Source organism: Lytechinus pictus, chromosome 13 (genome assembly GCF_037042905.1).
Source record: "Lytechinus pictus isolate F3 Inbred chromosome 13, Lp3.0, whole genome shotgun sequence".
Lineage (NCBI taxonomy): Eukaryota > Metazoa > Echinodermata > Echinoidea > Temnopleuroida > Toxopneustidae > Lytechinus > Lytechinus pictus.
Window position 1 is genome coordinate 26,427,412 of NC_087257.1, and position 12,900 is coordinate 26,440,311.

General features: G+C 37.4%; 1 protein-coding gene across 1 annotated transcript; it reads right to left on the minus strand.

Annotated features, from left to right (window-relative positions):
• Positions 1–1,978: 1,978 nt before the first annotated feature.
• LOC129274697 (uncharacterized) lies at positions 1,979–7,449 on the minus strand. Its single transcript, XM_054911457.2, has 2 exons — positions 6,736–7,449; positions 1,979–5,056 (listed from the first exon to the last, which is right to left on the minus strand). The coding sequence occupies exons 1-2, from the start codon at positions 7,037–7,039 to the stop codon at positions 4,605–4,607; spliced, it is 756 nt and encodes a 251-aa protein (XP_054767432.2). The 5' UTR covers positions 7,040–7,449; the 3' UTR covers positions 1,979–4,604.
• Between the last annotated feature and the right edge of the window lie 5,451 nt (positions 7,450–12,900).

Below are 12,900 nucleotides of genomic sequence, written 5' to 3' on the forward strand. Positions count from 1 at the left end.
CTCAATGGGGGCTCAAAAAAGGTGAATTTCCAATAAATAGGTAATAACGCAAAGGGGTGAGGGGGTGATTTCGACAGCCCCCAGAAGGGGGTAGGCTTTTATTTGCCAGCACAAAATTATGTAGCTGATAGAGCAAAGCCTATTCTTTCCTCTCTAAGTGGTTTCAAGGCAATAAAAGTGGCAGAACTATATATCAGAGACGCCTTTTTGCTTCAATGGGGGCTCCAAAATGGTGACTTTTCAACAAATAGCCAAAAACCGAAAATTAGTGGGGTAACTTCTATAGCCGCTTGAAGGAGATACGCTTTGATTTGCCAACACTTCTTTATATGTAGCTGATAGAGCAAAGCCTACTCTTTCCCTTCCAAGTCATTGCTAGAAAAGAAATTTGCTGTACTATATAGTAGAAACGCCCTTTGCCTCAATGGGTGATGCAAATTGTGACTGTCCAATAGATAGTCAATTACCGAAAATTGGTGGGGTAAATTCTACAGCCCCCTAAACATTCTGAAGGGGATAGGCTTTGATTTGCCAACACTTCTTGATATGTAGCTGATAGAGCAAATCCTAATCTTTCCTCTCCAAGTCATTGCAAGAAAATAAAATTGGCTGTACTATATAGTAGGAACGCGCTTTTGCCTGAATGGGTGATCCAAAATGGTGAAATATCCAATAAATTGGTAATATACATGATATAGACGGGGGGGGGGGACTTAGACAGCCCATGAGAGGGCTAGGGCTCAATGTGCCAGTGCTTATTTATATGTAGCTGGTAGAACAAACTCTACTCTTTCCTCTCTAAGTGGTTTCGAATCAATAAAATGGGGTGTACAACAAAGCACAAACGATTTTTGGCCTCAATGTTGGGTCAAAAATTGTGAATTTTCAAATAAATTGGCAATATTAAGCAACCCCCCCCCCCCGAGAGGGGTAGGCTTCGATGTGCCACTTTGTATGTAGCTGGTAGAACAAAGCCTATATACTCTTTCCTCTCCAAGTGGTTTCAAAGCAATCAAAGTGACTGTACTGTATAGCAGAAATGCCTGTTTTTGCTTCAATGGGTGCTCCAAAAAACAGAGATTTTTCCAACAAATAGGCAATATACAACAACATGATATAGCCAAGGGCAAGGGGGGGGGGGGGTGACTTCGACACCCCCACCCCATGAGAGGGTCAGGCCTTGATGTGTCAACATTTTGTTTTATGTAGCTGATAGAGAAAAGCCTACTCTTAACTCTCCAAGTGGTTAAAAAGCGGAGATAATTGCATTTAAATTTTATTAAACTATTACATATTATACATGTTATACGTATTAGTCTATGGAAATACATACAAAAAGCGACATTTCTGAAATTGAAGTATTCAAGTTTGATACCTTATAAATTTGCTAAGAAGAATGATACAGAGTTGGAATTTCATCCACATGATAATAGTATATCAATAAAGTTTTCTGGAACATTTCAAGGTAATTCATTCATTTTCCTCAGAATTATGTAAAATCATGTATTTGCAAAATTTTCAATTTTTGGGAAAAAATGACAAAAAATGCAGTTTTCTACTTAAAATCTCAGCCAAATGACCTACTTATCCCCTATAAATAGTACAAAATTGTATAAAATTTATTTGTCTTTCATATGACACTAATTTTGTGGCAATGGAATATTTATGTCAAAATCTATGTACGAAAATTCAAATGTTCTGAAAATTTGGCGGCCATTTTGAAAAAAGCGCCCTCACAGGTTAATTTTCAGGATACAGCCTGGTTACCTCATATATTCATATTCAGCGTAAAAAACTGGTCTAGAAGCACTATATGAAAATTTCTCCTTTTTCTTGTGGCACCTTGCTCAATTATAACCCGGACTATTAGTAAAGAAGATACATCATGTCCAGTTGTTTGAATTTCAAGAACAAAATTGGAGGCTTTTGAACTGAAGATTATTGCTTCGCCAAATCACAGTCTTTTGTTGCTCTCTTTTACAATCGGTAAATCGAAGACACATGTACAGACGACAAAATTTTAAAAGTTTTTTTCTGTAGCAGGACAAACTTTGATTTAACTTTATTAACAGGTTCTTCAGGAGTCCATTTGGTTACGAAGACGAAGAAGGAAAGAAAAAAAAAGAAGAAGAGGGGGTGGCAAATGCTCTGGGACGTGGATAAAATTTATGCTGGTGCAAGTGCAAAGAGGAAAGGGAAAACGTGGGGTTTTATACTGCATTCACACTCAGTCAAGCTACCTAGCTCACACCTCTATTCAAGAAAATATCTTATTGTTATTATTTTTCCATCTCATAATAATCTTTTGGTCACCTGATCTAACTCCACTGTCACTGTTTTTGATGGACAGGGCAAAACTTATTCCCATCGGTTAAAATATTTTTATTCAAATCTCGAATTTCTCATTTTAAATTCCAAAATCATTCTTACTTCCTAATTGGTCAATTAGAGGGGCAGGACTTACTTCATTCAGCGTGGGTACACTGGACTCTCTCTATCCCGGGCCCCTACTATCGAGAACCTACTGACAGCTTAAGCTCTACGGAGTCAATTAATTAGTGTCAGACCGACACCTGCCCTTATTCAAAATATCAACAAATATATAACTAAAAATTGACAAAAACAATACTCTCGACCTATCTCTCCATTTGCTCTGCCATTCATTCTCTAACACCATTTAAAACTGTGAAAAAAAATGTTTGTTTGTCGGTCCTATATCCCTTAGGAATCCTTCACCCTCAAATTGCCCTTTTTCTGGAATTCAGGTGCATTTTGGTGTGTTCACACTCTACATTAATCTTTACTATGCTACATATATATATATATATATATATATATATATATATTTAAGTGTAAGTCGCTACATCATGAATAGCATCAGCCATAGTCCTTGGCCCCTTTGCTATAAGTAACTATTATGGTAAGTTTGCTATCCAATGGTATCTTTCATGGAATCCTTGATTTTGATTGGCTGATGAGCACTGTTACCATGGTAGTTACCATTGGATGGTAGAGTTACTATAATAGTAACTTTTATGCGACGGGACCCTGAACTAAGATGGTCAATTGACCTTAACCAGGATGCAAAATTTTTATCACATTCCCACTACATGACAAATCTTTCCCCAAAATGTCAACAGCATCATTTCATGACAATAATTTGCCATGGCAAAAATTGCTTTTCTAATCACTCTTGTTTCTGATAAAACCCATTTAGCCCTTGATAAAATTTCAAATGTTCATGTGCCTTTTATGTTAAGACACATACTTTGTGATTATCATTGAAGGAAGATTTCCCTCTCTAGTATGCAAAAAATGTATTAGCGTGATATTTGGCAATGTCTTATAACTTATATTTTTTCATTTAGTGTTCACAGAGTATACGCGAAGGATTTGAGCTAAAAGAAGTTTTACAGTGGCTTTGCCTATAATACATTTAATTATCATGTGTATTGTACAAGAAATATCTAGTCAGTTAGCAACAGATCGTCAGGCACCAAGGGCCGTTTAATGAACCTATTCGTAGGTTTAGAGCACGGATCTGAAGTGGTTAAGAGTCACTTCAAGAACGACTGGTGATCCTTTCTTGTAAATAATATTCACCATTAAAGGTTCATTGGTGATTATTCAGCGCGTAAGAAAGGATCACCAGTCGCTCTTAACTTACCAACAGCTTTATGAAACACTCACCAGGTGAGGTCAAAACTGACAAGATCCTTGTAGAAATATTAAAGTTTATGGAAAGATTTTAATGGATCCCGGAATAACTAAAACTACTTTATTCAAAGTATTAAAGTTAGTGCATCAAAACTGTCAAGTCGAGATCATATGGGAGCCTGAAATGTTCCCGTCAAAATAGAGTGAAGCTTTTTTTTCTTCATCACGTTTGTGTATTGAGACAGTATGACTGCTAACTTCGTAGATATATATCAATAATGTTAGATTACTACACAACGATTATCTATACAATATGAATATTTCAGTACATACTGGCCGAAGTGTCGTGGCAAAAATAATCAAATTTGTTTATGAGCAAAAATGTCATCGTGGCATTATAAATTCAGTTATATTCTACTTTTTATCATTGCTTTTTTTTTTGCAAGATTTGATACAAGACAAAAAGTGCATGATAATTTACAGTTAGTGAAATACCTATTTTAATTAGGAATTGTCAAGCCCTTTCAATCATTCAACCAATAAACGAGTAGAAATTATATATATTCTAGTACTTTAATTCACTCTGTCGACTGTAAATAGAGAATGCTATAGAAGGAATTACTGTTCCACTAGAATATGGGCTCTGCTGCCTCTGCAGAAAAGTTGAAACAGTTCAGATCATAATAATAATAATAATAATATAGGTATATTTACCCAGGGAAGCCACTTCAGTTTCGAAAACTGTTCTACCAGCGGGCCCTGCTATTATTATCATTAGTTAAATCTAATGGCATCTTTAGCAAAGTTATCCCTGGGAGAAATCGCTATTCCATGTAGTATTTTTATATAGTTTAGTTAGTGACAAGCGTGTTCAAAATGTTACTAACGTCGTGTTATCAAACCCTCAAACACAATTTGTTCTGATTGAGAAGAACCGATTACGTGATTCAATGATTGAGGTTTTCATGTCCAATCCCGTCATATAATGAGAGGTTTTCATGAGCGCCAAGCATAATATCGTCCACCATGTCCATAGGGCAATAGTATGATCCAGCGGCGATGCTTTGAGTCAGAAAATCACTCATGGCATTTGTGTAGCTGGTGTGCCGGATAATATGATAGTCTCTGGTGATAGGCCTGGATCGTGGTCGAAATGGTTCTAACAATAGTTCCTGGACTTCCTCGTCCGCCCAAGATGTTTCAATCATTGCCGTCGGATGCTGTCCTCTGTAATCTTGACGTTGACTTGGACGTCCTTCAAAATACCGTTTCCTGCTCTTGACAATGCCCCTGTTATTTAGATCCCTGAAACTCTGAGAATGGTGTTGGGGTCGGGATGGATCATGTCCAGTATGACGTCGGTCCAGATCATCAGGATGCAACTGAGTTTTTATTTCATCTGCGAAAAGATTGAAAGAGAAATGAATTGTGATAAGATATTTTACAAAATTTAAAGAAAGAGTTGAAATCTTCCTCTTTAAAATGTTATCTATACTGAGACGTAACTATCTTTCCCAACGCAACAGTTCTCTACTATTTCTGGATTCACCCCGTGGATACTTGATTGATTACAGATCTGTTAAGGCGACCGCACACCTTACGATTGGTCTGCAACCCGATTTTAGAATAAAATGTAGTAGAATTTGATGTTAATATTGAGACTTGGAATATCTTACTGTGTAATGTTCTCAATCATCATACGAATACCTATAGTCAAATATGTGAATATGCTATCATCCTTCTTTAGAATAAAAGCGAATTTAATATCTATTAATGACGTCATAGTAGTCGTACGATTGGCTACACTCTAAATTACAGGGATTTAAAACAAGTCCACATGGACTGTAGTTAGGGACCAATCGAATTCCGGATTTAGTTTGAATCCTTAAGATTCATTTTTAAATCTCGAAAGATTTAAATTTAAATCATTTGAGATATAAATTTAAGTCGTTAGGATTAAAACTAAATTCAGAAATCGATTGGTCCCTAGCTACAGTCCATCTGGACTTATTTTAAATCCCTGTAATTTAGAGTGTACGATTTGAAACTAATTTGGCCTTTAATCCAAAATAAAGCCTTGCAACCTTTCAAAATGGTTATAAGAGTAATCTTTCAATCAATTTTAACCTCAAATAAAATGATATGTTCCATTCACATTTTCAGAAAATGAGCAAAATGCGATTTGTTCCAAAATCGGATCGCGAACAGTCGTAAGGTGTGCGGTGGCCTTTAGAGGCGCAGTTCCAATCTCCTTTCTCTTCTCTGGGGTGTTTTCGGAAGAACACTCTTAAACTTCAATCTTAAAAACTATTTCCTGTATATTCCTTCCAAAATAACCCAAGACCGGGCTAGTCTACCCAATGTGCAAACTTACAAGTAAGCATTCTCTTTCAAGAAGAACATGGAATTATTCCTTGATTAATTGCTTGGACATTTTCGAACGTGAATCCACTATCGATAGTTCTTTAGAGAATGTTCCTATTCATTCCAAAGCAGGTGGGCAATGACATAGCACCAGAGAGAGCATATCCAATCTTCCTAATAAGATAATACTTGTATTAAGCACACCAAGCCGTGGCGTAATGAGCCAAAAATTTTGAGGGGGCTAGATATGGCATATCGCCTAAAATTTATAAAAAGTTGCAAGCGGGCGCGGCGAGAGAGCAATTTCAATTTTTTTTATTGCAAAAATCAATGTTACCACATAAATAATACCAAATAGATTTTGACATAACATTCAGAAAAAATATCATATTTCACCCGGCTTCTCTCTTTTCTTCTTTTTTACTTGGACGTGAAAAATTGGAGGAGGGGCAAGAGCCTCTACCACCCCCCCCCCCCCCCATCCGTACGTCAGTGACACCAATCAAAGTTTCAACACTTCAATGGTGGGCCTATATCCTGGATGTCTTATCTTTGATCATATTTTGAAGAAAGATCAAATGATTACAATTATACAGCTTGAAAGGTTTTTGTTGAATACATGGGGGATTCCCTGAACATAATTACTTCACAAACACCTTTCAATCACATCAAATTGATATACGATACTTGTGAGAGGATATTAAAGGCATTTACCCCATTTGGCCTTCGCCTTCTTCGCCACATCGAACCTTCTAATTTTTGACAACAGATCGAAAATCAAATTGACATTCTGGTCGTTCAAAGCATCCCTCTCCATTAGAATTTCAAATAAGTCGAGAGTTGATCCAGCTGATCTTATCCTCTCCTTGTCTTGCTTGGAATTAATGATCCCATCTGTAAGAAACAAGAGGCTGTGGAGGTCTTCGCTGGTGAGTTCTGCAGCTACAGAATACAACAAAGACCTCAGGTTTTTCCGAACACTTGGCTGTTGTCTAAAATTAACCTCCCGGGCAGCCATTACTTCCCGACTGAGGTGAGACCGTCGGTAATCACAATATTTTTCATCAGAAAACGCCACGCTGAAATTTCAAAATATTATTTCACAAGAAGAGTGCCTTTGCAAACTTCCTCGTCAGGAATGTCCACTTGTTGGAATCCATTTCAGACATGCCCATGTACATTATAGCACAATAAGTCTACAGACTTAAAATCACTGGTTCTGATCACTGTAGCAATAATGTGCCGCTTCTTCGTGCCGTTTCTGGAAATCATGGACAGAACCCCAAGTAATGATTTATTCTAATATGTGCGAGAAAACATAGGTAAAAGAGTTTTTGTCGTATCGAACGAGTTTTTCAAACTTCGAAAATGAATGGCATTCGGGGACTAAATATCCGCTTAATATATAAGTAGGCATATGACTCAATATTCGTGATTGTTAGTAGAATAATACATTTTTCTCGTAATTTTTACCATCAAGTTCCTCGTACAACTTATTTTTCAATCAGTTTTTGTTCATACGTGTTTTCCTTATCATTCAAGCATGACGATATGGCGTCATTGTGCGATCTCGTAATCATGACATTTAGTTTAGTTTCTGCACTCCTCCGCCAGCCAAGGCCACCCCTCTCCCTGCCACCACCTATGGGGCGCCAAGTGTCCGCCAGTATTTTCCGTCCAAATCACGCCATTCCGTACACAAAATATGTTTTTATTCAGACAAAAATAATTTCGTCTATAGGTGCCATGAGCCTAATTACATCAGGAGGGCTAAAGATATTCGTTCGACCCAACCCATTCGAATTTTTTAAATTTGATATTGCTGATTGACAAAAGTGTATGAATATGATTCAAAATCTAACACTGATTCTAAAAATGGTAACTACTGAACTTCCTTTGCCCAAATTGGGAAGATATATCAATGGTTTGGAACTATTTTTTGACTGGCGGATGAATTGGGGCTATTTTACTGTTTCAGTTGATGAATTTGATCCCATCATAGTTATCTTCATAAATGGCGATTTATTTTTGAAATGAGCTGGCTACGATACCCTTCTCTGGTCAGATATGGAATGTCAGATATATATCCTATCCAAAGGTAGTAAACATTCGACCCTCTAATTTCACATTTATTTTTTATGAATTTTTCTTAAGTGCCATTTTAACACACAAGTCTATGGGGAATGTTTTACGCGCGTGAGACCATGACGCTGTTTTATTTCGTATACAAAATTTATTTTTTGTCACACGATATCAATTTCGTCGAGACGGAATGTAATTGCGGCCACACAAATTTATTTCGTACTAACGAAATAAATTTTGATCAAACGAAATGGCGCACCAAGTATCCGACAGTAAATTCCGTCCAATTCACGCCATTCCGTACACAAAAAAAGATGTTATTCAGACGAAAATCAATTCGTCAAAACGCAGGTTTATTTCGTATACGAAATCGATTTTTTTTTTCACACGAAAACAATTTCGTCGAGACGAAATGTAATTGCGTCTACGAAATTTATTTCGTTGAGAAGAAATGTAATTGCGTCTACAAAATTTATTTCGTACCATACGAAATGAATTTCGTTGAGACGAAATGTAATTGCGTCTACAAAATTCATTTCGTACCATACAAAATGAATTTTGCTATAACGAAATAGATTGCGCCGACGAATTGAACTTCCTGTGGCAACGAAAAGTTTTTCGTTGCGATACGAAGATCTATTCTGTAAACGAAATTAATTTTCCATCAGACACTTGGCGCGCCAAGTGTCCGATGGAAAATTAATTTCGTTTACAGCATCGGACACTTGGCATGATAAGTCTGCCAAGTGTCCAAAAAATTCATTTCGTGTAAGAAACGGCATTTACTATCAAGTATATTTTGGGCCCGGGCGCAAAAAGAAGAAAAGAGAGGAAAAGAAAAGGGGAAGAAAAAGGAGAAAAAGAAGAAAAGAAAGAGAGAAAAGGGGAAAGAATGAGAAATAAGAGGGGCGCCGAATTGATGTTCGAACTCGGGGGGCGCCGAATAGAAGTTCGACATATGGGCTTCGAATTGATCTTCAACATGGGGGGTTAGCGCCGAATCGATGTTCAGCCTAGGAAGGGGGTACCAAAGTCATATTCGACCTTTGAGGCGCCAATTTGATGTTTGGCCGGGAGACGCGAAATTCATGTTTGAGTTTGGCGCTCGCACTTGCATCAAATTAATGCATCGTTAGATGCCATCCTGTTCATGATTACCAAAAGAGCTCAGAAAGTCATGATTTTAGGTCAGAATATAAAAAAATTCTGCTCGCTCTTCGCGTTAGCATCAATTGTTTAGTAAGGTGAAGACCGATCCTGTTCATGGTTAGATAAGTGCTTCGAATTTCCAAATTTTTGGTCAGAATATCACAGTTTTTAGCTCACGCTTTGCGCTCTCACAATATTGTTTAGATAGATACGCATCCTGTTCATTGTTAATAAATTTGCTTAGAATGTCTAGCTAATTTGGGTCGTAATCGGTCGTAATACATAAAATTTTAAGCCCGCGCGACGCGCTCGCATAAAATTAGATGCCCATTCTGTTCATGATTACCAAGAGTGCTTAGAATGTCAAAGTTTTAGGTTAGAGTATCAAACATTTTTATCAATTGTTTAGACACCATACTATTCATAGTTACAATATGTGCTTAGAATGTCAAGTTTTGAGTCGGAATATCACAATTCTAATGCGAGCGCAAATGATTTTGTTAGATACCTATCGACAGAGGCGTCGATCCTGGGGGGGGGGGGCAGGGGGGCGATCGCCCCACCAATGAAAATATTGGGGGGGGGGCAAACATATCGTATTGCCCCCCCCCCCTCCCCACCAAATAATTCCGCATGCATGTGCAAAAATAAAATAAGATTGCAGTGTTACACAGAAGTCAGCAAGCGAGATTGAGATACACAACTCGTTCTTTATTTAAAATCGTGCTCAATATGTCCGTTTTTCAGATTGGAATATAAAAATTTTCAGCTCGCGCTTCGCGCTCGCATCATTTATGTACCAAAACCCATACTTTTCATGATTAATTAGGTGAACAGAATGTCCCGTTCTCAGTTCTAAACCTAAAAAGAACTCCCGCTTTGATTTGCAATAATCTTTTGTTGAATATATATCTTGTTCTTTATTAAAAACGCCCATTAACCTGTCAATTTTTTCAGATCGAAATATCAAAATTTTCAGCTCGCGCTCGCATCTATTGTTATTTTAGATACCCATCCTAATCATAAGTACCAAAAATGAATCTTTCAGGTCAGAATATAAATAAATTTCAGCTCGCTCTCGGTACTCGCATTATCTGTGTAGTGAGATAGGTATCCTCCACATGAGTTACTGCTACAAACAGTCCTAAACAGGTACCATTCCTGTTTTCAGGTCAGCATTCTAAAAAAATTCAGCTCGCGCTTCGCGCTCGCATTAATTTGTTGGTGAGATATGTATCCGAGTCTCTTTCTCATATATATAATATAATTAGGCCTGTGTGTGTGTGTGTGGGTGAGTTTGTTTGGTGTGATCGAGCGCCTTTAGAACGATTCATGATTTTGCCCCCCCCCCCCCCCCAATCTGAAAAATGGATCGACGCCCATGCCTATCGATCTTGTTCATGATTAGCAATAGTGCTTGGAATGTCCAAATGTTAGGTAAAATTTTGTAGACGCAATTACATTTCGTCTCAACGAAATTCATTTCGTATGGTACGAAATAAATTTTGTAGACGCAATTACATTTCGTCTCGACGAAATTCATTTCGTGTGAGAAAAAATAACTTTCCTATACGAAATAAAACTGCGTCATGACAAAATGATTTTCGTCTGAATAAAAAAATATTTTGTGTACGGAATGGCGTGAATTCGACGAAATATACTGGCGGACACTTGGCCTGTCATACCCACTAGCATACTACAACAAAAAATGCATGGGCCCAAGCATAGTAGAGTCACTATTATCCCCAGATAATAAATTGGGCCCATGAAATGCTTTGTAGGATATGATGCTAGTGATGCTGCTCCCCCCCCCCCCCCCCTCATGGCCCTGGGAAGCGGGGGTGCTGGGGTGCTTCAGCAGCCCCAAAATTTCCTTGGGGGTACTGTGTGTATTATTACCCATAGGCAGCACCCCCAGGTATTCTGGAAGGTGTGTATAAATTTTAAAAATGTAACCAAAATGACCTTCATTTCGTAGTGAAACCTTTTGGGGGGGGGCTTTCAAATTCTTCGGCACCAATTCAATCTCCATTTTGTAGTGGAAACTTTTTTTTTGCTATTCAAATTTGAATCAGCACCCCCAGTTTAAAAAAAAATCGTTCCCAGGGCCCTGCCCCCCCCCTTTCATGCAAATTGAAATGCTCCTATTGTGACTACATGTACATGTAGTTGATCAAATTAATTTTCCCCCATTTAGTGCCATAAATGTCTGTATAGGCCCGTATTCTGAACTCGGGTTTACTATGGGTAGCCAATTGTGGCACAAATGACACTCAAATCATTCACAATATATTCTGGGAATGATAATTGAAGTATTTTTCTTCATCATGAAGGCAAGGGTAAACAAAATAGTAGATATCAGACATATGATATAAACAGAGTTTCTTTTTTACTATCATTTTCTGGCTTCCCATAATTTTAGCATAATATAGACCGTGTTCTAAGTTAAACTCGACTTTAGAATACGCGGGCCATAAAGGGATTCATGTGTTATTTTACATAGTTTATGCCAAGGCCCTGGGTAGGCTAGCGGGATGCTGTGTATGTTATTCACCATAGCCAGCGTTCCTTGGAAATAAGGTTGGAATTCTAAAATGTAAATTAGACCAAAATCACATTCATTTTAGAGCGAAAACCTTTTTCCCGTGCCAATTTTTTCAGACCCAAAGCACCTTCATTTTGGATTGAAAACCCCTTTTTTCGCTTGTCATTGTTTTTTTCAAAACCAGCACCCCTCTTCAAAAATCCTGGTTGTGGCCTAATCAACGAGTCATGATAAAGTTGTACATTAATAGATTGAAATAGCAGCATCAGTTACTACATTAAGGCTACCGCACACCTTACGATTGGTCTGCGACCACATTTTTTAATAAAATGTAGTAGAATTTGATGCTTATATTGAGACATGAAATATCTTACTGTGTTATGTTCTAAATCGTCGTACGAATACCTATGTTAAAATCTGTGACTATGCTATCATTCTTATTACAATAAAAGCGAAGTTAATATCTTGTGATCTAATGATGTCTTATAGCAGTCGTACGATTAGCTACGATTTGAAATTAATTTGGCCTTTACTCTAAAATAAGGCTTGCAATCATTCAAAATTGTTATATTAGTATTGTTTCAGTTAATTTGAACCTCAAATAAAAAGATACTTAATTCATTCACATTTTAAGAAAATGAGCAAAATCTTCTTCCAAAATCGGACCGTAGACCAGTCGTAAGGTGTGCGGAGGCCTTGGCGGCTCTTGAATGTGGAAGCTAGGCCAATTTCTCTTAATTTTTCTGCTAACACCAATGCACCGCCCGTGGTTGTCAAAGTTATTGAAACCGTGTCAGACTATAATTAGCCCCACAAGATCACGTGTATAAACAACATTGACTTAATATGCTATTTACATAATTATGTTGTAACCTTTAATTTCAACTGTAGGCCTATTTTGGGGGGTGTTTTTGTGTTATTCTTTCTTCTTCTTTTTTCGCTCATTCCTTTGTTGTGAAAACTAAATCTATCGGACATGGTATTTGCATGATATTTCAAAGCTGAAGAAAACCATTTGTGGAATTGTATGATATTTTATGAGTGTTAGAGTTGTTGATCGTTTGATATGATGAGAGGATTATGATACAAGTACATGTATTAGT

What these genes read in the sequence shown, in the direction of transcription:
- LOC129274697 (XM_054911457.2), bottom strand. Translation starts at nt 7,039, where the DNA reads ATGGCTGCCCGGGAGGTTAATTTTAGACAACAGCCAAGTGTTCGGAAA. An exon ending in GAAGGCGAAGGCCAAATGGG is followed by an intron (nt 5,057 to 6,735) that starts GTAAATGCCTTT and finishes ATCTTTTCGCAG; the next exon opens with ATGAAATAAAAACTCAGTTG.